General features: G+C 48.3%; 1 protein-coding gene and 1 long non-coding RNA gene across 2 annotated transcripts in view; both read right to left on the bottom strand.

Annotated features, from left to right (window-relative positions):
* Positions 1–1,930: 1,930 nt before the first annotated feature.
* The window catches only part of LOC104686121, a 32,131-nt gene continuing 8,002 nt past the window's right edge, over positions 1,931–26,059 (bottom strand). The window contains exon 2 of the long non-coding RNA XR_005601548.1: positions 1,931–5,189. This is a non-coding gene — a long non-coding RNA (uncharacterized LOC104686121). The remainder of the gene's footprint in view (positions 5,190–26,059) is intronic.
* Positions 23,910–25,702, bottom strand: SOX1 (SRY-box transcription factor 1). The gene has a single exon (XM_039549882.1). The coding sequence runs from the start codon at positions 25,102–25,104 to the stop codon at positions 23,983–23,985; it is 1,122 nt and encodes a 373-aa protein (XP_039405816.1). The 5' UTR covers positions 25,105–25,702; the 3' UTR covers positions 23,910–23,982.

Here is a 26,059-nt window from a genome sequence, read left to right on the forward strand (position 1 = left end):
ATAGCATCTTGAATGTATTAGCACGTACAAAGCTTGCTTTTTAAAATTGGTTTGTTGTCTGCTTATGGGATCCTGGTGCATTCTAGATGCAAGAGCCATCTTTGATTAATGCTTTTTAGTACAATAAAAAATATGAATCCCCTATAAGTCTGTTTTGCCACCGGGTCCTGCATTTTTCACCCACCTGAAACTCCCACAATGTATGGAATGCCCAAGAAAGACTGGAAGGAGCCATAAATATTAAGTGATTGTATAATGGTGAGGATGCTGCAGTTCATCTGCACTGGTAAAGGCAAGACCTGCACATAAAGTTCCCACTCCTGTGAGTTATGGGTCATTTGCTCATTAGTGAAGTGACTAATCCAGTAGTGAAGAGGGTGTCTGCTGAAAATAAATTACATTATACTACTGACTGCTGTGATGGATTCTTTATATGCTCTTTGTGTTATCGTTCAGAGGAGCCCTTTTACCCAACCCTTGGTGTTGCTGCCATGTTATAAGGAATTTTATCAGAGCAAACAGGAGTCTTCGTGAGGCAAGAAACAATAGAACAAGCAGGAAATAAATAATAACCAGATAACCAGGAAACAGCACTCACACAATAGATGTTCAGTCATTAGTTTAAACAGTCGCATTTGTCCTGAAATGATCAGAACAACCACAGTGGAGCTGCAATAGTGAAGTTTACGATAAATCCATGCTTATGCATTTTGAAGGCCACTTCAGGAGGGTTAGAGGAATAAATAGGGATATCAAGGGCTAAAGTTGATGTTAAAAGTAGGTGAGCTGGAAAACATTTCCAAGCATTTAAATTCTGTAGAATTTTAGAAGCACTTACCGCTGAAAAGAAACATTGTTTCACTTACCCACCATTTATGATGACCTAACACTAATATGGTAAACTAGATGGGATGTTTAATTATGACGGGGTTTCTTCCCCGACATGTTGTCCTCCCAGATGGAGTTTAATGAGGCAAGTCTGTTCAGCCATTTCAGTCCACATGAGTGGCACAACATCGTTTCAACACATGGAAAGATTATTCTGCCACTGTCTGATCACTGATAAAATTTTATAGATTATAGATAATTTAACCAAACTACATTAATCCTGGATATTCAAAATCATAATATTTATGCAAATACTGTAAACTCTGAAAGCTAAGGTCATTTATGACAAGTTTTTTTTATAATTTAACCTGTTCAGTGCATACAGGATGAAGAAAAATGAGTAGATTCAAGTTTTCTTTGTTCCCTTTTGATGCTTATCAACACAAAAGGATTCTGCATTGTATTTGTAGCATCTGACTGCTTCTTCCACTTTGATTTCTCTTTTGTACCTCTTTTGCTGGAGATACTTAAAAGGAACTCTACCAGTCTGTAAGTAAAACAACCTCTAAGAGTGAGTGGCAAAGTTCTGGTTGCTTTGCTTTGCACTTCTCAGAGTCAAAGCTAAGTTTAATAGGAGCTAATCTGAGTCATCACTAAAAAAAAATCTTCTTATTTTTTCCCCCTCTACGGTACAAAACAGAGAGACATTTGAGTTTTCAGTTGTGGTTGTTTATGACCTTCTTTGGTAAGACTTGCTGAATTTCTATTTATGTGCTTAACAACTGGAACGAGCTCCTTATATTACTGCATAAAAATCCTCCTTCATCACTTTTTTCCAAGTTACACAGAAGCCTTGATCAGTGAAGGTATGGGATTGCTTTCCTTACATTTCATGAAGAACTATTATTTAAATTATTTTGCTTGTTTCAATGAATTTGTCATACATTGTATTTTACAATAGATTCCTTTTTCGCTTGTTATTTACATAAAATTTTCAATGTTGTGTTGCTAGAAATAAGGCGATGAATGCATACATGTAAAATTGAGATTCACCAAAAAAATCAAAGATGAGCGGAATTATATGAGAAAATGCAAATTTTTATGTTGCTGACAAATTGCATTTATTTGTAAGAAAAATTTTAAATTAAAAGTATTGCCATAAAAAGTAACCTTGAACATCTCTCTTCAAGCATTTCTAATTCTTTCCAAGTTAATCTGGTTTCACAGAAAAAGAAAGATGTAGCACAAATAACCTTTTTCAGCCTAGTGGCAAGAGGCACGGTGGTGTAAAAGTTCTTGAACCGCAGCCCACCAGAAGTCATTATACAGTGACATCACTCAGGGTTGGACCAGGGCTTGAGCAAAGGCTTTTTTGAGTTTTAAACAGATGTGAGACCAGAATCAAGCTCGACATACAGACATCAACTGCACTGGAATGTGTTTCTCTATTTTAGCAGGATCAGAGAACAATTCTACCAGTCTGCATCTGTACTTGTAAAACAAGTTGCTTTTCCAAAGAAATCTGAGTAGCTGACAGTTTGCTCCCAAAAATTATTTCCTTTCACATTTTCATCAAAGCTATAATCCAATTTAGAAAAAGAAAATAAATAAATACCTCAAACAGGTTTTTTAGTAGTATTTTTATAGTTCAGAATTCTACTCTGAAAAATGAAGTAGGAAACACACAATGCTATATATTTAAATGGAATTAAAATACCTGAAGGTTTGCTTTTCCATGGTGTAGACATTACACAATAACTGACAGGAATTTAAATTTCATCATTATCATGCATTTGTAGAGTTTCTTCAAAAGTTACATTGATAGTTAATTTGAGATTTCTGACTTAGATCACAATACAGTAATTAGCCAAAGTTAAAATTAAAGTAAAATTTGAAAGAAAATGAATCAAGTAATACAATACATGGTGTAGTACTTTTTCTATGGGCAACTCAACTGATAATCTTACAGTGCATGAATTACCAGGGAAGAAATATGCTTTGATTGTACAATTCTGTTACAAAACTGTCTTTGAATTAAGGTGGCAATGCAATATGTGCTAGCTTCACTGAAAACACTATGTGAGGTTTTTTACATCTACTCTGAAGATGTATTTTGCATCAATTTTTATCATGGCAATAAAAATAGCAAAGGTTTTGAGGTTTGCAGGATGTCTCGTAGTGCTCTACTGCTTTGGAGGAGTGTCATTTGTTACATATCACTCACACGTGTCTTACAGTAAAATAATTATTTGAAAGACTAGAACAAATCCTGAATAATAAGAGTTAATGTAAACATTTTAAAGTAATTCTGTTCCTTATCTGAGCATGAGATGAAATGAAACGGAGGAAAAGAAGAACCTGTATTTCAGCAGAAAGGGGTTCTTGTCTCCTCCTGGCGTCTCTGCTGTCCAATAATTTTTAATCTCATAACTGGGAGTTTTGGCTATCTTTTCCACATAATTTTAAACAGAAACTGGAAGAATAAGAAAAACAAGACAAAAAAAACCTAAACCGTGTATGCTCCATTTGCTGAATATATGGTTTTCTTCCCCCACACAGTGTGTGCATGTGCCAGATGGCACTACACTGGGCTGGATGAAAAATACAGTCAGTGCATGAGCAGAGATAACTGTGGCTGAATGTACCAGGACTAGGGCTGGTAGAGAGAAGGGCAGAAGTTCCAGCTGTGAGAGAAAAGCAAAGTTCAGCTTCTCAAGGGAGGAGCTGATCTTGTTTCCAGTTAGTTCCCCCTGCCCAACATGGGGCTGCTGGGGAAGGAGGTTGCCCCTGCTTATCCAAGCACCCTGCCCAAAGGGCAGATTTGGGCCCATTTCCTTCCCAGTAGAACCAAGGTCATTAACCTGATGTGATGGGAACTGGTTTGGTTCCATGAAGGGACAAAAAACCTGCATGGAGGTGGCTAACCAACCTTTGGGCTCTCATCCCTGGCATGTGAGGCTGACAGGGTGCTGAGAAGGGGTAAGGCCCAGCTGGCAGCATGATCTTAGAATGGGGCTCTTGTAGGAGAGGGACATGCCTGGGTCAAGGGTGTTGACATGACCTTGTGGGCCCCTGTCGCCCACCCATCGTCTGGGCCCTGAGGACATCATCCGTCTCACCATCAGCTGGGAATTGTGGTGGGCACAGAGGAGTCTCCCACTTCTTCATAGCTCCAGGGCAACACCTACATGGGATGTGTGACAAGAAGCTGCTCCTCTTTGGAATTCCTCCTTCACAACATCTTTCTGGCAGTGCTTCAGCAGAGACCCAGATGAAGATGCGCCCACTGACAGTACCAGAGCATTTGGCCCCTGGCCATGTGCATTTGCTGTTGTCCTCTGTGCAGGCACTGGCTTCACAACATTGTTTTTCCTCTGGGTTTCTGCATTCGAGTCAGTAAGTGAGTTACCCAGACCTGAGGCATGTCCAACACCTCCTAGAACATAGATTTTAGGGAATCCATTTGTCTAGGAGGTAAAGGTTTAAGGTGCTAAGTGATCAAATAGCTGGCAGAGAAGAGTGCTTACAGTGCATATCATCTCTATTGAAACATTTGTATGAGGCAGGTAGCAGTCTGAGTTCCTGCATTACTCGTTTCACCATGGGGCTGATGCAGTTGAAAGCAGGGTTTTTTTTTAACATAGTAGTAATCCTTGGAAAACTTTCTTTGGTGAGGGGAAAGATCTTCCAGCCAGAAGATGAAATGGTACCTATGCATTAATTTACTTGCCCCATTTGCTTCAATCTCTCTTTGGTTTTCTTTGTTACTCTCATCTTTTCCTTCTTATCCACCACAGCAATCTGAAAGGGGAAACCTTAACTTCAGGAAGCCAATCAAATCACAGTGAATAATTATTTAGTTTTGAATAATTCCATCCTTTGCTTCCTTTGTAATTTATGTGATGTTAAAGAATGCATTAAGCAAGCTAAAGGGAAAGAGCCAGTTTAAGGGGTAAGAAAGAAGCACTGAATTACTCTCGGTCCTGCAAAGAACATATTTAAGAGTTTCTTAGCTCAGCTCTCTTAGACTGGTGAAACTTTCTTCTCTGCTCCCACATGAATGCTAAACAGTCTGCACTGAAGGGTGACCACTCTCGTGTGTGACCACTGTGTCTGTCACAGTGTCAGAGGCTGGGCAGTATCCATCTCTGTAGGCTCACTGGAGTCAGACTATCATTGGAGAAGAAGCTTCGGATCCACTAATTCCCGTGAGATAAGACACCGGGAAGAGGAAAAGACAACCCCCAGCATTTTTAGATATCGGTGGCACAGACCTTTGCTCCTTGAGCACAGGCTCCTGACATGAGGGTGGAAGAGAGGGGAGTTTCCTCTGCTCACCACATGGTGATCACAAATGTCACCTACAGACAAAAGAAAATGAAAAGGAACAATAAGTGAAACACGGGCAGTGATTTAGTCCCTTGAAAATGCACATTAATCATCTGACATCCCTCAGCTTTACTGAACTGGAAGTTCGTTGCTCGTGGCAGAGCTAACTTTGGGACCAGTGCCGGGAGGCGAAGCTGGAGCAGGGCTGGCAGCAATATCCAGGAGCGACAACTGCATGAGTGTATTAAGAAACCGAGTATTCACAAAACTCCTAACGGACCCATAAATACCCAGCTTAGTTGCTGGTTTAATCACTCGCAAAGACATTGCCTCACTCTTTTAAAGCCGCGCGTATCTGAAGTTTTGGAAGCGATTGTGAATAAATACTTCACTGCCTGCTCACAGCGACGTTTCATCGGCGTTGGCTCATTAGAGTGCCTGAAAGAGACCCGACAGAAAATAAGTTAAATGCAACTTAAATCATCATCCGATTCGACGCTAAGAACAACATGAAAGGCGAGGCGTTCACCAAAAGGTTGCAAAAGGCGTCAGCTGCACCGCAGTTAGGAGTGGAGGGACCGGGATTGCGGGATGTGAGCGGGCAATGTGGCTGGGATCCCAGTCCCCAGTGGTGGTGGTACTTTTTCTCCTTTTTTTTCCCCCCTCCACTTTTTTTTTTTTTTTTTTTGGTGACTTCGAAAGATGTCACGGCAAAGTGAAATCTTTGTGGAGGGCTGATCATGCATTCAGACTGTAGAGTTTTCAAAATGTGATGTTTTGCAATGATGACATTAGAGTAGCAACCAAGGGTCCGAGACAGCAACGCCTGCTGCAGCTGGGCTTCGCTTTGAAATGCCCAAGACAATGGGGGCCACTGTTCTTCATCGCTTCGCCTTTCCATTCCATTTGCATAGTCTGTTCTGCCTGATTGACCAGCTTGGGCTGTCCAAGGGACCAGCATTGTTCACAGATCACTTCAAGATGGCACAGATGACAAGATTCAGGTGAGAGATGAAGTGGGATGATTCTCAAATGCCATAAGAAAAAGCTACCCTGGGAACTTTTAGCTCAAGTGAAATAATTCAAGAATTTAAGCAGGGGGTTTTTTGTTTTTGTTTTTGTTTATTTTTTTAAGAAACCGTTCATATTTGGAAACGCCCTGCCATGACACACAAAAAAGTAATAGAAGGTTTGTGTGTTTCGTTGAGGTGTTTTGTTTTGTTTATGTTTGGTTATGTTGGGGGGATATTTTTTTTCTGTTTTGTTTTTTGGTTGGTTTTTGTTGTTTTTTTTTTTTTTCCTTTTCCGTCCTAGACCTCAGCTTCCTCAGGTTAAGACACGAGTCGTGCCATTGGAAACCTTCGTGAATAAAGTTTGCTTGCGAAAAAAAAAAAAAAACAAAACACCAAACAAACAAAACAACCAAACAAAAACCAAACAAAACCTCTTAAATCAAATGTAAATAAAGCTCATCACAGAGGCGAGTTTGAAATTCTTTGGTGCCTGCTCCATAACTAAACGCCAGGATTACTCAGTTAACATTCATAAAGCACTTTCAACGTGGAAAACCCTCCTAGAAGGGCGAAGCGCGCAGAGCGCTGTCATCCAGCCCTGAGGTGGCCGGGCAGGACGGCGGTGGCCTCGGCCCGGGCTCCGGGCGGGCAGCGAAGGGAGGCTGAAGGACGCCTCACTCTTCCCGAAGAAGTTGTAAACTCTCTGCTGGCACAGATTCACCACTGAAATGTCATTGTTTTAGCTGCTTTTTTTCTTCCCTCCCCCCCTTCTCCCCCCCACCACCCAGGTACTCCAGTAAACACACACACACGGCAGCGCCCCTAAAATGAGTTTAATTTGACACCGATGTTTTGACTTCAACTCAAAAAGACAAAATCTTTGTCATACAAGTATGTTTTCCCTGGAGGGGTTTCCAGCACAATTTGCTATAATTTCTTTACACCTAACGGAACTGATGGGATCTGAGCATTAGAACATATTCCCACAGTAGTTTCGCTCTCTCGCACTCTCGGTTACCCTCCTGGGGTTCAGATCACTCTCTAGTATAAATATTGCCAATAATTGTGCTAATACGGTGATTCTCGGAAGGCAGCAGAACTCTCTTCTCGTGTATCAGACCTAAAGCCATGCGACTCCTGCTTAATCTCTGGGTGTATTCTCTCCTAGCTGCTCGTCTTTTCCCTGCAGAGACTAATACACTTAATTATATGATTTACAGGAATTGCCAACAAGGTCCCAGGGGCCGCTAAAGACCGACCCCCGCCCGACGAGCGGGGCGTAAGGTGCGTGTCTGTCTGCCACAAGGGCACCTCAAAGGGAAGGCGCCTTCAGCAGCCCTCGGCTGTTCAAAATAATCCAAAATTTCAGGCCCTTCTTCACTGTTTCACACACCCACACCCACACACACCCCTCTCATGTTGTGTTCCAGTCCCAGGTTGGTTTGAGGGGTGTCGTCGTCCCAACTCCCCCTCCTCCCGAGAAGGCGGCTAAAAGCTGCGAGGAAACTTAAGTGGCTCTGGAGTTTGTTTAATTTCCCTCCAGTGTTTACTGATAATTCGAGAGACGCTTATCTCGGGGAATATAACGATTAATACAACCGCAGGTTTCCAGATAAGTGATTGTGATGGAGATTGTTGGCGAGAAAATAGACAATTATCCGCTGTTAGCTTTACATAAAGATCGCATTAACTTGAATTAGTTATCAGACAAAAGAACATCAGAAAGCTGCACCTTTCTGCCAAGGCAACCGCTTGCAGGCGGTGTGCTCCGCACAAGCAAACGCACCGCTGCCTCCCCAGCATCTCACAAGCATGAAAGGGGCGGCGGGCTCGGGGGGCAGGGGGGGCCCACGGCACCGAAACGCCGCGCTCCTGCGGAGGCATGGCCGCTGCGAGGAGCGGGGAGGGCGAGCTTCGGGGCCGGGGGATCGCTTTAATATCAGCTGCCCGGCCGGGCCGCTTTCATTTCCATAGGGCGAAATTAACATGGACGTGGGGCAGGCGCTGGGGCGGGGGCAACGCGCCCGGGGAAGAAGCGGCGTGGCTGATCGCCAAGGAAACCTCGCTGAAAGGGAAGGGTAGAGCATGTGGCTATTAAAACCCCGACACAATAATAACATTAAGGAAAAAAATAAAACCATAATGATAACTTGGAGGCAGCTCGCCATTTGCATATGAAACCAGCGGCCAGAAGCGCGGCAGTCCCCTTGCCGCATTATGTGCTCGGCGGTCCGAGGTCGTCCCCCCTCAGCAAGACTGAAAAGCCTTTTGATTATTTCTCCTCTCCCTAGGAAAGGCTGATTCCTCCGTAATTGATAGCGGGGAAGGGCCGTAATTAATTTTTCAGGGAAGTAAAGTGCAGCTTCTTCTCTCGGCTGGAGGGAAGGGCTGAGAGCGAGGAAAGGGGGAGAGGGAGCGGAGGCGAGAGGAACTCCTTCCGAGAACCCCTAATTAAAAGTAATCACGCTTCACCCTCTCCGGCACCAAGACCCCCCTCGACTCCTCGCCACCCCCTCGCTCGCCGGGGAGGCAGGAAGGGCAGGGACCGTGGGCTGCTTTCAGCGAGTCAGAAAGCATTCACCAGGCGTTTGTGTTGCTGGAGGTTTCTGTGGGAATCGGGTGGCTCGAGTAATTGGGAGGGGAGGAGGGTGCACTCTCGGCTGGCTTCTCTCTGGAATTAAAGGCAGGCTTCCAAATAGGGTGTTTGTTAGAGAACTTCAGCTGGGAGGAAACCTGCCATTTCGGATCAGTGCGTTTTCTGTGCTGGGTTTCCAGAGACCCTTAGCACCGTGTTTATCTGGGGAAGGGAAGACGAACAGGCTTTTCGTGTGGGATGGGGTAGTGAGGAAAAAAAACGGCAAGGTATTTCAGGCGGCAGGCTGAAGACTAACAGATGCTGGGATACAAATCATTTCGGGGGAGCAGGGGCACCTCAGGTTCGTGCCTGAGGCAGCCGCGAGGGGAGCGGAGAGCGGATGCCAGGTGAAACGGCTCTGCTCCCAGCCGGGACGGAAAGCCCGTCCCCAGCCTTGGGACGTGCCGCTGCCGCCGCTGGGTCCCCGCTGAATGGAGAGGATAATGATCCCCGGTTCCCAAGGCAGGCTTGCTGCTGCCTGGTGAGCCTTGGATTTGTGTGGTCCAAGCCTTTCCCAGCTTGTCCCATTCTGTCACCGGGATAAGGGGCTCCCTCGGCTCGTTTGCACCTGCGTCGCTTTTGGCTCCTTCAGGAATGCGCTGAAGCTTGTAATCAGCTTTGTGAAGCCATTGAGTGCACGGCTGAGTGAAACTTCCAAAGCTCGCAGAAAACTGGCCCGCTGAATAGGAGTCAGCATGGGGCTTCTCTCCAAGCCCCTGGCCTGCCAAATTCCAGCAGAGCCCCTCACAATCAGTCCACACAAGCTTTACTGCTCTCCCCACACTGAGAGAAGCGAGAAAAGAAAAGCTAAAATACCAGTCACCGAGGTTAGCGGTTTGTTCCCAGATTAATGGCAAACGCCTCTCTGCCCGATGCTAACCAATTCACTCGGGTGATGTGTGTGTACATATATATATATATGTGTGTGTGTGTGTGTGTGTGTGTGTGTGTATGCGTATAGATATAAGTGCATATGAATATGTATGCAAGCCTATGGCTATAACAAGAAAAAGAAAAAGGAAATAAGGGAGAGTTATTAAAATTTTATGTGACTGCAGAAGTTCTTATGGCAGCAAACAGGTAGCAGGCTGTCTTGCTATCCCACAGGGTCACATTATTCTCATCTCAATCTTTTCTGCAACCGTGTGGTTTTAAGGCTCTGGGTGAGCATGACTCTCATCTGCAGTCTGGTTTTCCATCTGGAAGGGTTTAGTACCAAACAAAACTCCGGGGGAGAGCAAGAGAAAAGTAACAGGCAGGTTAAAAAAAGAAAAAAATCACCAACCCCACCATCACTTAAACCACTTCAGGATAACTCAAGAGAGCCAAGACTTTGGGGTACTTGCAGGACGTGTTTGCCATACCCAAGGTTCGTGGCCACTCCATGGTCCCCAGCTCGGGGGAAGAGGGGATTCTCCACTACAGCCTGGATAATTTCCACACTGGGGAAGAGCGTGCGGGAAAGTTCCCACTTGAGGGAATCCCTTTATTTCGAACACCCTTAGCACTTGCGACATGTATCCATTCATCCTACATTGCCAGCATCTGACTGCGCAGGCAGGAGTGACGCTAAACAACTCGGGAATACGTAGCACAACTTCATCATACTTTCTGTCTGAGTTCTGTACGGGGTTGAAGATTCACATTTATTAGAGGGAAACAATTACTTGAGTTATAAAACCACGTTCCTTTCTAGAGCAAGTCCTTTCACTGTAATAAACACTGTAAAATGTCCTTAAATCTAAAACTGTAAGATGAGTGCACTGTGACATCAAGTCTATGAGCATAGATCAACTGAACGCTCTTCCGGTCTTGGGATCTTTTATTCAATTTATGTCCTTCTTCTTCTACACGTATCTAAAACAATGAAAACAATATTATGACAACATTAATACTTTCTGCAAGCCCTCCTCTTGAGCTAGTATAAGGGGGGAAATGGAGACTTGCAACACTTGCAGAGAGGATCTCATGAAGGTTTTAGCCATGCCTCTGAATTACGTCATGCAAATCATGTTTTCTTGATGTCCACATTGAAATAACCGCGGCAGAAGGGACAAAACTAACTCCACAGAGCTGGTAGATGTTTCTTGTGAGTACAGCAGGATTTTGTCTCGCTTTGCTGTCATGCTTTTGGCAATTGCTTTCTCAATTACCGCAATTTTCAGGAATGTCCCAGAAACTGATGATGGCAGTAGGTGTTTTCGCCATTGCTTTCTGACGAGTTTGTAGGGGCTCATTGGAGAGTCGTTTGCACAGCAAACTGCATAGTTTAGCAGCATCAACACACAGTATTCTGATCCCCAAGTCCCTCTAAGGACAAGGTAACCTCTGATGTAAAGAGTTAGGGAGTAAAAGCTCAGAGGAGCATGTCTTAATGTTGAAATCCTGACCCTTCAAACTGCTGCTGCACAAAACCTTCTACATATGGCCACAAATGGTTTAAAGCCACATCTCCTTCTGTGTGTAAAGTTTCTTTTTGGAAGTTTGATGTGCTATTTTCGACCGTGTTGCTCCTTCCAACCATTCTCAGTGACAAGTCATGAGGATATGCAGTAATTCAGAAATTAGTGAAATTTTATTCTTGGTGGGGGCGTTGGATTAAGAGGCTGGGAGAGTGTGAAACAAGTCAACGTGTAATTGTATGATAAGGCTCTCACGAGGAATTTATTGGCCAAGTTGCTATTTCTATTCCTTCCTAATCTCGTTTAGCACATTCATTCTCTGCAATCTGTCTCCATAATCTTCTGTGACAGAATGGCAGCCAATAGAAGCATGCATGTTTGGAGAGAAGAGAAAATATGCAGAGGCGTGATAAACTGATGCTAATTATCCATATTTAGGACACCGAGTGCAGAAGATCAAGGTTTACAAATAACAAACCAGAGCCAGTGATGATGGCTTCCTAGTGTGGAATATATTGGAGGGGACAAGATAAGGGTTTCACATGCAGAAGAGATTTATTGGTCAAAGGGTTCACCTTCCACTTTTCCACTTTTATATAGCAGTAAATTATTTGGGCTAAATTCACCAGAACATTACTCTTTTATTTGGCAATGTGCCATGACTTGCTCTTTCTTTGTGTCCTTTCAATGCAAATCCTTGTAGTGTAACATCAGTTGATAAGAAACAAATAATTGAAGTAATAGGTAATTCCCTTTAAATTGTGCATATAGGACAGTAAGGTAATCATCTAATGTAGAATGAGACCGCAGTATAGAGCAGATAGCTGAAAGTGAAACAATATCCATCTCGGCTATTAAATTACATTTATACTGGAGAAAAATAACCTGCAGAAGACTTGGAGGCTGAGGAAGAGACAACACTAGTCTGGTCACCCTTAGGCCATTTTCCTACAGACTTCTCAAATTTATTTAATTTTAAAAGACAGCTTACCACCATTTTCCTGGCTTTCTCTTTCTATTTTTTTTTTCTAGAAAGCTAACATTTAAATTAGTGACTCTGCATTTCCTTTTTTAACAAGTGTTGGCTCTGAGAAATAATAAGGGAATTCAGTTTGGCAGTATCTGTGTAATATGGTTGAGGGTCAGTAGAGTGATCTTAGCAGTCTGCAGTAATTGTATTGTAAAGATTCCAAAATGAGAATAATATTTGTTGAGTTTATTTTTATTTACAAGTTCAGAAAGTATTCTGTACAGTGGCAAAATTCTAAATGTTGGTTCTATTAGCATCTTGTTGTCAGGTGGAAGCAAACTGTTCTTTAAGAAATTCGCTCTTAAATTGTGTGTCAACACTCCTCGCTTCTCGAATGGTATTTTTCCTGTGTTGGTGGTACAACAATACTCCGCAAAATACAGAACCCCGCTGTTGGAGCAGAAAATACAAAGTTCCTTCCATTAGGAACACTCTTTAAAATATCTGTTCTTCGATATAAGAAAAGGCATTTCTTCCGTGACCAGTAGTTCAGGAGGAGAAAATTTTCTGACTTTGTTTTACTGCTGAATGACTGTGGATTTATTTCTCTTCCTCTCTGAAGTATTCTTTTAAATGTGTTCATATTTTGCGTTTTGTGCAGGGGCAAAAATCCTGCATTACCAAGCTGAACATTTTCGCAGGTTTCCTAAAAATATTTCTAAAGTCAGTCACTCTTTTTCAAATTCCCGTAAGTAGCTGACTTCCCTCAAAATGACCTGAAGCACGTCTTTAGAGAAGGAAGGTAGGCAAGCAGACAGACTGCAGCTTAGGTCGTAGAAGTTGCCATTTGGTCACTAGAGGACAAAAAATAAAGGGCCTAGGGAGTGGAGCAAGACAGCCAGGGGACAAGCCTGGCTCTGGGGCTGCCCGCCGCAGTCGGTACCGGCCCATGAGGCGTCCCCGGGCTCTCTGGACAGGGAACCCCCGAGGACCGATTCAACCCCCGCTAAAATCCACCAGGGCCAGCCCCACCTGTCCCACTCGGGAAGCGCAGAGTGGAGCCCCTCTCAGCCTGAGTGCCGCCGGTTCCCTGACCTAAGTCAGGTGAACCTTTGTCCCGTGTCCCTTCTCCAGGGACAAGAGGCGTTTATCTCCTCAGCCCGGCCACAGCAGCTGCTCCCCGGGGGCGTGGGGCTCCCCACTCGCATTCCCGCTGCCACTACCCGACCTCCTGCTCTCCCCCCGCCAGTCCCCGCACCCCCGCTGCGGGCCGCCTCCCCCCCGGCGGGGCAGAATCCCGCTCCCCACGCGGAATGCGGGTGGGCCTGGAGGGAGCCCTGAACCTGCTCAGCAGAAGCGCCAGGGCAGCAGCCGGGTGCCCCCGGGTGGCGGTGCCACAGCGGGGCACAAGGGGCCGCTCACACCGCCTTCTGTAAGAAACTACTTGGCGCTGTCGGGGGGTGGGACAAGGGCGTGTGTGTGCACAGGATAGCCGGGTGCTGGGCTTCAGTAAATGACTTTTGGCAACTACTTTGTCTAATCAGGTCGATTTTCGAAGTTACGGCCTCTCAAGCCCGGCCCGGTTTGAATCAGCAGCCCCTTGGGCCGGAGGCAGAGCGGCAGGAAGCTCTGCTACTGCTGCCTCCACCCCTGCTTTCCGTGAGAAAGATCTTTTTCTCCCTGTCCGTAGGGAAAAGGCAGACGTCTTCCACCGAAAACTCTAAGAGTTTTGTTAAAATCAGCGTTTCACAGTTCCATTTGTCGTCTCCAGAGAGACACTGGAAACCCGTCTGAGCCTGGTGTTCTCGCTAAGCGAGGTGTGCGCATCGGCGGAGGGAATGCCGAAGTTTCCCTTTCAAGTGTTCTGGGATTGCGCTTACTATATGATACTCAGTGAGGGAAAGAACTCCATTCCAGATGTTGCCCAACTCTTCCACAGAATAGAAACGGAGCTTCTGTAATACTTTTTCTGCCCTTTCCTCTTTTTTTTTTTTCCAAATTTTTATGTCTTGCACCACACGATCCTCTGTGAATTTCAGCTATGATTTTCTGCCTCCATACACCCACTCAATTTTCGCGCCTGTAGCGAGTCCTTTTCCTGTTAGGCAATGGGCATGTGATATTAAAACTAGAAGGTACGACAAGACACCTCGGCTCGACGGTACCAGAATCTGGTGTGCAGCCATGTGTGTATGGAGAGGGACTTGCATTCTGCAGCAAACGTCCAGAAAGTGTGATGGGATGTTCCCAAGGACATGACGTCACTGCATGTATTTCTAAAGCAGTTGGTATCCACACACTGATTTTTATTACAGTATTTTTTTAAATAAGCCTCCTTGTTAAAGGAGATCAACAAGAATATCCTGAGGAGCAGAGACCGTGTTTTAAACAACGAACTCTGAGTTTGTCCATTTTCATGGCAATAAGCTTACCTATCAAATGTATTTTCTTGTATTGATCATGTAAGGCTACCCTAAGACAGATGATAAATACAGACGTCTAAATAGCAAACCTTAACCGTGAAAACATAAACACATAGTTTAGACATTATGAAAGATATAAAACGTGTCTGAGACGCACAGACATATTTAGTTTATCTATCTGAAACTACCCACTGAATAATACAGCCACATAGCAAGCTCCCACCAAATTGTACAAAACTGGGCTCGTTTGGTCACACTAGGATGCCTGTTGCAATAATGCCATTTCGTTGCTTTCCTTATCTTAAATATGTGGATATATGGCACATTCATAATGATCAGCTTGTCCCATTTATCTAGTTAGCTTTGGTCTGTGACCTCTAAAACTGAGATGTTGCTATATTCGGGAAAATCAGGCAGAACTTTTCTCTGCAGCTGTTTAGTCAAAACAAAACGATTAGGAGACTGTTCCTACGTTGTGACCCAAACTTAGCCGGCTAAACGGACATTTTGGTTGGAGGTGTAGCAGAAACTTACTCAGCCTTGCTAGAAAGTTAGAAACTGAGAGGAACATGAACGGAGGAAGTGCTTTTGGAGGGAGAAATGCATGTTCTACTCTCATTACTTTGTTCTCCACTGTTCCATAAGACACATAAGTAATGAAGTGACAGGAGAGCACCGAAATTCCCCGTTTGCAAAACGCGCTGCATGCCCGTATCCCTCCTCTTCACTCTTACGGCTGTCCAAAACACCGCAAAACACAGGCTGAACTCCACGCTTTCCTTATTCGTACTCTGTCCTGAAACTTGCAGGATTGAGCTCACCTACAGCCATGTATTTTAAAAGACGTTTCCCGCTTAGTTTTCTTTTTTACGGTCCTTCAAGGTAGAAAATGCACATGTTCACAGTGACTCGATTGCACAGCATCTTGGGGTTTGCACTATTTCCTACATTCTGACATCGGGGAAGAGGGGGACGATGACGAACCATGAAGCTTTCGCTTGTCCCGTGACTGAAAAGCAATTTAGGGGAAGGTAAAACTGATAATGCACTAAGGCACAGATAATAAAATAACCCCAAACAAACAAGTAAACAAACCAACCCTTAACAAAAGCAAAACCTCTTTCTCTCTTCTGCTACCTACAGGTAAAATGAAAGGTAATACGGAACGTTAATCTGATCACTTGATCAAGTAATTACTCAAGATTTTTCCAAAAGATAAAAATGCTCTGTGTGCAAGGAAGGAAGAAAAGACGAAGATTGAGGTGTACATAACTCGGAAGAACCGTAGGTGGTTTCAGGGCTTTCCTCACCGGGTGGGAATTGTGCTTTCGTGTCGATACTTCGTTTTGAACTCCCGTGCTTGGGGTTTTAGGTCTTTCCTGTCCTTGGGCTACTTGTGTTTGTAGCTCCAAACCTGAACAGCCATTCATTCTTCTAATCTGATTAGGATTGAACTATCCATTCTCCAGTGGTTTTTTCCTATAGACTTTTTCTGCATTGGAAAGATAAAAAAACCAACAAACCCAAACCTTTCTGTAATCTGGGTTTAACAATTTTTGGGTGGGAAATAAACGTCTCCCTACTCCCCCTGCACCCCTCCCGCAACTTCACCCCGCTCCGTGAATGTATGATGCCTTTGTTCACCACTAGTTCCTAGTTGCTATGGAGTTTTACGCCTTGGTAAACTATATTTCACCTCCTCCCGGTGAAAGCTATTCTTTTCCTAAATGCACACTTTGCAGACTCCCGTCCTTCCCCCCTGTGTCGGTCGCACTTCTTCAGCCCATGCCGGTCTGCCCCGGGCTAAAGTGTCGTTTTCCCACTCGGATCTCAGCTCACCCTCTAGCACTTGCCCAATTGTTTGACCACAGACAGATGCTCTCCTGCTTCTCCTCGGTTTCATTGTCCTTCTTTTTTTTTTTTTTTTTTTTTTTTTTTTTTTATGGTTTCTGAGAGATAGTCCCTCTATCCGAGAGCCGCAGCTAACCGTGGCACACGTCTTCTCCAAATCAATGAGAGGTGTCCGGGCTGAAAGCGTGGACAATGGGATTTTACCGAGCATGAAGCATATTACCCCCAAACCCGTCCTGACAGGCCGTGCTAAAGCATTTGAATGACTTTCTTGAAATGAGACCTTTCTGAAGGCTCCTCCCTTCAGAGAATTACGCCATCCAGGAAAGATAGGCATGAAACTGCACGGGGGCACCCCAAGGCTTTGTAAATTGGGGGTGGGGTGTGTGTTCTCTGTCACAAGGCACCACTGCCTCCACCCCAAAGCCAGGGACCAGTGTCCTTTACCTTGGGGGTTGCCCCTCACTCAACACAACCCCGTTAAGGGATGGGGGTTTTCACTTTGGAACTTCCAGACTTTTTGTTGGCACATACAGCCGTGTGGTTCAGCTCAGTCAGCTCCTACTAACTTCTAGCCTATCCTACAAAGGCATCTCTAGGTGTGTCCTGGGTTTAGGCATAAAGACTGGGAAGGACTTCCAGGTTTCCTGCTAGCATCCCTTACCGTTTTGGTCATGCAGCCACAGGAGCGGGCCCCATATATCACACCGCTGTTACATCAAAGATCCTCAAGATCCTCTGAAATTTCGTTTGTTAATCTTTACTTTTGCAAACTTTCCTCCAGCAGTAGAGTGGTTCACTGCATGTAAAAGTCAATGGGCTTCCGCTTCAGCCTCTAACGAAAGCCTCCCGTTACATCTGTACCTGCACACCAGGTTCCCCAGCTCCTCTGCCAGCTGTCCTGCTGCTCGGGGCCGCCCTTGTGCTCCAGCTTTTCCTGACATTATTAAGCAGAGGCACGGCGGGGCTGGAGCCAGCAGGCAGGCAGGCGTGGAAGCAGGCAGGCAAGGCCCTGCCCGCGCCGCACCCACAATCTGTTATCCTTCCTACCACCCGGGCAGCGGGAGTCGGCTCCCACCTCTCCCCCACGCCCCTCGCTGCAGCCACTCCGTTCACACCAGCCGCCCGGCTCGGAGCTCTGCAAGACCCTGTCCTGCCACATTTTCTGTTTTGTCTCCTCTGTCTTTTGGCCTTGCCTCTTCAGAAGTGACTTTTCAGCCAGGCTTGGCTGTCTAACTCCTCTTCGCCTCGGCCGTGTGAAACCACTTGCCCCAGGCTTCACTTTCCCCACGGAAAGCAGCATCCATCCCTAACCTCAGCACGAACCGAGGGAGAGTCACTTAGTCTTGACCGGTACCCTCTGGTGCCAGCCTGGCTGTCCCGAGCGCCAGCCCTCTGCGGAGCTGCATGAGTCCAGTGGCGCTGAGGAGTCGGAAGGGCAGCGGGGTGAGACGGCTCCGCGTTCCGCAGAGTGGGGCCACGCGTGGCAGCAGCTGCCTGGGGCTTCACTCTGCACTTTTACAAGGGATGTGCCCGAAGCGGGCCAGGCTATTTGGCTTCAGATCCCCTTCGGTTCGGACGATGTGCACAGAGGTGCTCGGTGCTGGTCGTGGGGTAGCGCCGAACCACCCAGCATCCTGTCTTTTTGGGGTGCTGAGTTTTCTGGAAGAGGAGGAGCCAAAATGTCGTGGGGTGGAGGGACCTCTTGCTTCACTCTCCACCACCTCACCCCACCCGCCACCAAAAAGAAGCAGATAGCTTGTGTCGTCTCCCCGCCCTGTGCAGTGTCTGTGTGCGTGGGGTGTGCGCGGCACGGCGGAGCGGCGGCACCGGCTCCCTGCAGGGCGCGGAGCGGCAGCCGAGGCGCCCACCCGCCACTGCCGGCCCCGCTCGGCGGCCCGTCGGGGGCCGTCCCTCCCCCACCGCCATCCCCCGCCCCCGGTAGCCGCGCAGCAGATGGCCCGCGGTCCGGGAGGGCGCCCGCCGGCCCGTGAACGCATGACTGGAGCCGGACTTTGGTGTCGCCCAGCCCGGGAGGGTCCCGCGTGGAGTTCAAGAGAGGCCTTTCCCGGTTGACAGCAATGCTCTTGTTTTTCCCAGATATCTCGGCCCGCCCCCGCCTCTCACGCCTGGAACTGTCCCTCCTTCCCTTCTCCCCCTACTCGTCCGTGAGGGGCCCGAAGGCTGCGGTCGGGGGACGGGGCGCACCGCAGCATTCCCCCCACCGCCACCCGCTGCAGTCTTCCGACCTCCCTCTGGCACCTCTCCTCTCACTCCCTCCCGACTGTGGCGTCTCCCTTCTCCCCGCAGTAGGGCCGGGCCCTCCCCCAGCAGACCCCGCTCTGTCCACGGGGGGGTCTGGTCTCGCTGGCTGCCCGGCCGGCCGCCGGCTTGCAGCGGGAGCCGTCGGTTTTCTGCCGGGTGATTGTAAACGGGTTTGACTGGCCGTTGATCTCGGGGTCAGGACTCTCCTCGCTAATCCCTCGCTCTCCAAACACCGCCCCCCCGCTCCTCCTCCCCGCGCTCTCTCTCCCTCTCACCCCTCTCCCCTCCTTCCACCCCCGTTTTCCTCTTGCATCATTCATCTGCCGTCCCTCTGACGGCACCGGGGGCACCTCGCTTCCTGGGGCTGCAGCTCTCAGGGACGCACTCGCACCCCACGAACAATATCCCCCAGGCCCACTGCTCCACGGCTCCGGGGGGATTGGCTTAGCAAGGAGGGCCCTTCATGCAAGATCAGCCCCCTGCACACTGACACGGACACACAGACACACAGGCACGCTGACGCTGTCCGCCCCCACGGGACTGCCCCTTCCCGGCGCTCCCCACGTGTTGCTGAGTGTAGGAGGGAAGGGGAGAGCTGGAGATTACTGGGGGGAGCTGACAGAAAGTGTACAGAGAGGGGGAGGGAGGGGCAGAAAAGGGTTCGGGAGAATCGGTGAGTGCCCGGGAAAGGCGGGGATATCGTCGGGCGTGGGAGAGCGTCGGCGCCAGGCCCGGGAGAGCATCCCGGCCAGATAACCCATCAAACCCACAGACACCTGCCAGTTTGCGTCTTTTAGCTCCGTTTTACTCTACAACAACGCTTAGATCAGCCGTTTGGTTTGGTTTTCGGCGGGGGAGCGTGTCTGTGTGCTGTTGTGGTGCTTTTCTTCTTTCATAGGATATTTTTTTCCTTCCGTGGCAGTTTACACATGATGATAAAATGCTGTAACCGCGTCAGACGTTCAGGTGACCCGGCCTGATGTCGCCTGCATGTGGCGCAGCTGGGAGGGAGGGTCCTCCCCACCCCCCACCCCGCCCTGCCAAGGAGCATTTCGCGGAGCTTCTTGTCCCGCTGTGGCCCTATGGGCGCGTTGAGTCTGATTTCTGGAATCGTCCCTTTTTATCTTCATGGACAATTTCGTTGTGCCCTCCTCCCCCGCTCCGTTGCTTGCAGAGGCTCAGAGCCGTCCCACCGATGCTCCCCCCCGGGGCTTGTTGCGGTGTGACTCCGGCTGAAGGCGTGGGGGAGTGGAACTGGAGGGAACGGCTTTTCCCCGGGGCCCAACGCCACTCCTACGAGCTCAGTGAGCCACGCACCGTGGAGGGGAAGGAGGGGGGGGAAATGTTTTTTTAAAAGGGAGAACCGTTGGGAAAAGAGCTGTGAAGTTCAGGCCAAGTTTGTGTTTTGGCTCGAAGTTTGCAGCGGATCAAACCTGTTATCTCTCTGTGCCTCCTGTCCTTCTGGCTCCTCTGCCGCCGTCCCCTTCCCAGGGCACAGGGACTCCCCGGCAGAGCGGTGACCGCGGGGGTGGGGTCTGGCCCACGGGGGACTTTGACCCCAAGCTCCCCACGCTACACGCATCCTAACTGCGCAGAGAAAGCACTGCTGCCCCGCTCCCCTTCGCCTTACTCCCTGGATTTTCCTTCCTTTTACTGAAAACGAGATGACTTTTTGCTTTAATTCTTCCACATACGTGATTTTAATAGCTCTGTCAATCATGCTATAGGAGGAACATTTCATACAATTTTAGATGTAATGTACTTAAACCTTGAATCGCTTAAACCTATTCTTAGTTTTGCATATTCAATTACTCTCTTATATATAACTCGCACAGCAAAAAGCCCGAAGACATAATTGTGTTACTGTACCTAACCCCAACTCATCTGCCTAGGAAAGTTGTTTTGTTTAAATACCCAAACGTGAAGTTTAACTCAAATCAAACTGAACTGCCAAACCAACCAATAAATCACGAACAGCAAAAAATTATACCCCGATGGTATATCAAGGGGGTGGGATGGGTGGATGGCTTTGGTATTTTATGGAGATAGGGTGGATTTTTTGGTTTTTGGTTGGTGGATTTTTTGGCTTTTTTTTTTTTTTTTGATTTGGTTTTGGTTTGTTGGTTTTTTGGTTTTTTTGGGGGGGGGGGGGGAGGCGACGTTCGCAGAGCGAATTGTATTACTTTGAAAGGCGGGCTGAGGATGTTCGAAGCTTATTTGAATATAGCCGAGATTGAGTCTCTTTAATCCCCTTGTGATGAAAGTGCAGGTATTCCTATTATTCTAGGCATAATGCCATTGAGCCGCTAAATTGTGAGGGTACGAGGGAAAACTCGTTAAAAGGAGCTCATTTAGAGAAATATAATATTTCTTTTTTTCTTTTCTTGTTTTTTTTTTTTTTTTTTTTTTAAGCGCTTCCCCATTGTACTTCTGTTGTTTGGACGCAAACGAACAGATGTTTATTTGCTTTTCTCCCTTGACCGCTCCAATATTCCTCTTCCGTCAGTCGTGTTCAGAGATACACGATCGTCTCGCTGGGATTTTTCTACTCCGCATTGTCACTAAATGTGATTTTCAATAGCTATGACCCTTAAAGAAAAAGGCACGTAACAAGGGTGCACCAGACGTGTATGTGTCTACATGTGCACATGTACACACACACACTTCTCTTCGGTCGTGATGCTATCTCCGGTGTGTACAGATATTTACGAGTACGTATGCACATGAAGGACAACACGTTTCAAGAAACAGTTCAACAGGTATCCAGCTTAATCTGCATACCTAAAGGTACGGCTAACAATATTTTAAATTTCGTCTAGGACTGTATTTGGCTGGAGGCGACCAACGCCACAGAAGGTTTCTCACAGTTTCTTGCTTTCTGTATGCTCTTTTTGGTCGCTGAACACTTCTAAAAGTCGTCTGCTGACTGTCTGAACCCGCACACTCTTCACACCCCTCACTTTAATAAAGGCTCAAATGGGGGGGGGGGGGGAAGGAAAAAAAAGAAAAAAAAAAAGCGTGGGGGATATTTTGGGTTGAAATCAACAGACAGCTTCCATGAAAATTTCGCGTTCAGTATGAGTGATGTATACAAAATTATCGACAGGAGTCTGAAGAGTTACGTATGTCAGTTGACATGTCAGCATTACAGAAGTGTAATCTGTAACAGCGTCCAAACCCGCTCCTCATTAGCTAACTAAACTTCCCCACTCCTGGATGGATGCAGTACTTATTCACCAGAGCTAAAAGATGAACAGTCCTACAGCCTGCTGCGATTGACATTAAAGTCCTGGAAGTTAATTCTTTTTCCTTTTGTTTAAGCAGTTATGACTACTTTAAAAATTCATTTGCTACAGTAGTTTACAGCAAACTTTTAATTCTAACATATAGAAAAGTATCTCTCAACAGCTAGAAAAAAAATTAAATTAAATTTCAAAGCATTAAACAACATTCTGCAATGAAATGACACGCATCGTTTTGCTCGACAGCTTTCGCACCAGTCGCTGAAAACGGGGGGCGGGGGGGGTGGGGAAGGGGGAGAAACGTGTGACCTCGCTGCTCTCCTCTAGCCCCCCGGAATGCTCCGGAGGGATGGAACTGCTTTTCGAGCATGAGGTTTAGAGGCCGCTTTTCTTTTCGGGACGCGCAAAACGAAGCGCTTTCTCCTTTCATGGTGTTAATTAGAGGGGAAGTGCCGCGCTGGACGGTGTCTTCTCGTTCCCCAGGGAGGTGGGTGTCCCCCGGGCCGCCGGGAACTCCCGGCCGAGTAGGGGCCCGAGGCGAGCAGGGGCAGGCAGCGCCCGATCCCCCCTCCCCCCGCCCCCCCACCGCAGGGGAAAAGTTAAGGCCCCGGCAAGGTCCGGACCGCAAGCCCAGCCATAAAATCCACAAAATGAACGTTCACGGCTAGAAGAGTAACGCAGTAAACTGCCTTCCCTTGGAGTAGCGAACGAATATTAAAATTAAATCTACCTTCATCCCTTCTGATTTACACAGGTTAGGTAACATCGACATTTACTGCAGACTGCACTTCATTCTGTGTTGCCGCTGCTGTTTAAAACTTCCTCCCCAAAATCTAGGTTTCCCTGCTGTGTTTCCAGGCTTACCATGGCAAACACTACTATGTTCTCCAGTTAGCTTTTTTTTTTTTTTCTCCTAACAGGTGACTTTTTCCGCTTTGAAATTTATTTAACTAAAAAAAAAAAAAAAAAAAAAAAAAAAAAAAAAAAAAAGCATCCTTAGGGTTTCCGTTTAGCAGAAAGGCTTTTTAGTAAACTATATACACAATCTGATTTCCTTCGTAACCCCTAAATAAAAATTATTCCACAATGCATTTACATGAAATGATACAAAAAGAAAACAAAATCAAAGAGAAAACAAGCAAACAAAAATATCCAGATACAATAAAATTTTACAAACGCCGAAAAAAAAATACGGAGCTTCTAAAACAAAACAAAAAAAAAGTTTTATAAATAAACAAACAAGTAACCAAAAAAAACCCAACCCCAACCCAACAAACCCGCGGGAATATCTACAAAAAACTTTAAAATGTTCTTTTGGATTTGTCTTAGTACATGAGTAATAAATGAGAACTGTTTCCTCATCAACTTCGAGTTAATTAGTCAATAAAAAGCCTTCGCAAGAAGCGATCCGTGACTGAAATCGTAGCGGTTCCGCGCGGCATAAAAGTTGGCATCACCTACAACTTTGTGTGTTTATTATTGGTATTTTTTCTTTTCGCCGCCGTTTCCCCCCTTTCTCTTTTTCTTTCTCTTTCTCCTCTTTTGCAAATAAACGCTCTATGTCTCTTGGGTGAATGATAAATACTGTACAAAAAGTCTCGATAAAACACAGAAGTTCAGTCTAAAACTAGTTTCATAAACTAGTCCTCCTAAAAAAAAAAAGGTAAGTAAAGCAACCGTTACCTTTTTTCTCTCTCGTTATTATTATTATTATTATTATTTATTATTATTATTACAAGAACATCAAAACATTTCTGTACAAAAAGGAGGGAAGAAAGAAAAAAAAAAAAGAGAGAAGTGGGGGAGGGCGGGAGGGAAGGGGCGCGAGAGGCAAAAATAAGAGGGGGGAACCTGGGAGCGGGGCAGGAGCGGCGCGGGGCCGGGGTGCGGGCAGGCGGCCGGGGCTGAGCGTGCGGTGGCAGCGGCGGGGCGCGCAGTCCTGCGGGCCGGCCCGGGGCCGGGGCCGGCGGCCGAGCCGGTGCCGCGCCCGTGGCTGCCTCCGGCACTCCAGTGCCGGCGGGGGCTCAGATATGCGTCAAAGGGACGGTGCCGTTCACCCCCGTGCTGGCGCTCTGGTAGTGCTGGGGCAGGGAGTGGAGCCGGCTCTGGGCGGCAGCGGCCGCCGGATCCCCGCCTTCCCCGGCCGGTAAGTACATGCTGATCATCTCCCGCAGGTCCCCGGGGCACGGGGCCCGCGAGTGCGAGGTGACGGGCGGGCTCACGCTGGGCTCCGACTTCACCAGCGAGCCCAGGGCGCCCAGCGCACCCGAGGAGGCGGCCGCCGCCGCTGCCGCTGCCGCCGCCGCCGCCGCCGAGTTCTGGTGGGGCTGGGAGCCGTAGGGCAGGGCGCCGTAGCCCGAGGGCGAGGCGCTCATGTAGCCCTGCGAGTTGGAGATGGGGCTGTACTGCAGGGCGCCCATGTCGTAGCGGTGCATGGGCTGCGGGTTGTGCGGGTGGTGCGGGTGATGTGGGTGCGGGTGGTGCGGGTGCCCCCCGCTGCCAGGGTGCTGGCTGTAGGCGAGCTGCGCCTCCTGCATCATCGCCGCCGCCGCCGCCGCCGCCGCCACCGAGCCCGGGTAGGCGCCGTTGGCCCAGCCGTTCATGTGCGCGTAGCCGCCGCTGGCCGTGCCGCCGGGGCTCTCCAGCCGCTGCCCGACGCCGCCCGGGCTGACGCCGACGCCCATGCCCACGCCGACGCCGGCCGGGCCTCCCCCGGCCGACCCGGCGCTCAGCAGCCCCCCGGCCAGCGAGTACTTGTCCTTCTTGAGCAGGGTCTTGGTCTTCCGCCGTGGCCGGTATTTATAATCCGGGTGCTCCTTCATGTGCAGCGCCCGCAGCCGCTTCGCCTCGTCGATGAACGGTCTCTTCTCGGCCTCCGACATGACTTTCCACTCGGCTCCCAGGCGCTTGCTGATCTCCGAGTTGTGCATTTTGGGGTTCTCCTGGGCCATCTTCCGCCGCTGGCCCCGCGACCACACCATGAAGGCGTTCATGGGTCTCTTGACCCGGTCCTGGTTCGCTTTGTTTCCCCCGCCGCCGCCGCCGCCGCCGCCGCCGCCTCCCGCTCCGGTCTGCCCCGAGAGGTTCGTGGGGGCCTGGGCTCCGCCAGGGGAGTGCAAGTCCGTCTCCATCATCATGCTGTACATTCAAATAGCTTTTTTATTTTCCACCGGTGCCAGACGTGAAAAATGAATCAAACATAGAGGAGCCCGGGAGGACGGTGAGTGAGCGAGGCGAAACCCGTTTGTATCTAGGTAGCGACCGCCGTGTGAAGAAGAAAAAAAAAAAAAAAAAAAAAAAAAAAAAAAAAAAAAAAAAAGAGGAGGAGAAGAAAACCGCGAGGAGAGCGATCGGCGGCCCTGCCGGCGAAAACTTTCTCCCTTTCGCAAATCACTTTCGGGGCTCGGCGGCGACGGGGGTTCGAGCTGCTCAAACAGGTGCACGGCAAACTTGCTGCTTCACTTGGCGCGGCGGGAGGAGTGTGCGGAGCCGTCGGCGGTGTCCTCCGCTCGCCGGCGCTCCCCGGCAGACGCGCGCACACCCCTCCGCTCCCGCTCTTATCCTTAACGGAGCTATTTTTTTTTTGTTCTTTGCTGCTAACTTGGAGAGAGAGAGGGAGGGAGGGGAGGGAGCGTGTGTGACTTGCATCCGCTGATCGCAGGTGAACGGAGCAGAAGAGAGGAGAACCCACCGCCACGCGAAAAGGAGGCGAAAAAAAAAAAAGTATTTCAACGTTAACTGAAAAAAAAAAAAAAAATGCAGGAGGAGGATCGGGGGAGGGAGGGGGTGGGGGAAGGAGCCCAACCAAAACACGCGCCGATTCCGGCGGCCGGGGCGCGGCGGCACAGCAATTTGCTGGCGGTGGTCTCCCTCCCGCGGCCCGGGCGGGACGGCCGGGATGGGGCCGGGACGGGGCCGGCAGAGGAGGAGGAGCCGCCGGGCGCGCGGGCGAGCGGCGCCGCAGCCATACGGCGCGCGCCGAGCCCGCCTTAAATCGCCTGGCGGCGGCCAATGGGGGCGCGCCGGCGGGCGCTGATTTGCATATGGCGCGCGCCGAGCGGTGACGTGCACCGGGGCGCGCCGCGCTCGGGGGGGCGGAGG

The sequence above is a fragment of the Corvus cornix genome, chromosome 1, assembly GCF_000738735.6.
Source record: "Corvus cornix cornix isolate S_Up_H32 chromosome 1, ASM73873v5, whole genome shotgun sequence".
NCBI lineage: Eukaryota > Metazoa > Chordata > Aves > Passeriformes > Corvidae > Corvus > Corvus cornix.

Bases quoted from the DNA above. Each gene is read 5' to 3' on its own strand.
- SOX1 (XM_039549882.1), bottom strand. From the start codon at position 25,104: ATGTACAGCATGATGATGGAGACGGACTTGCACTCCCCTGGCGGAGCC.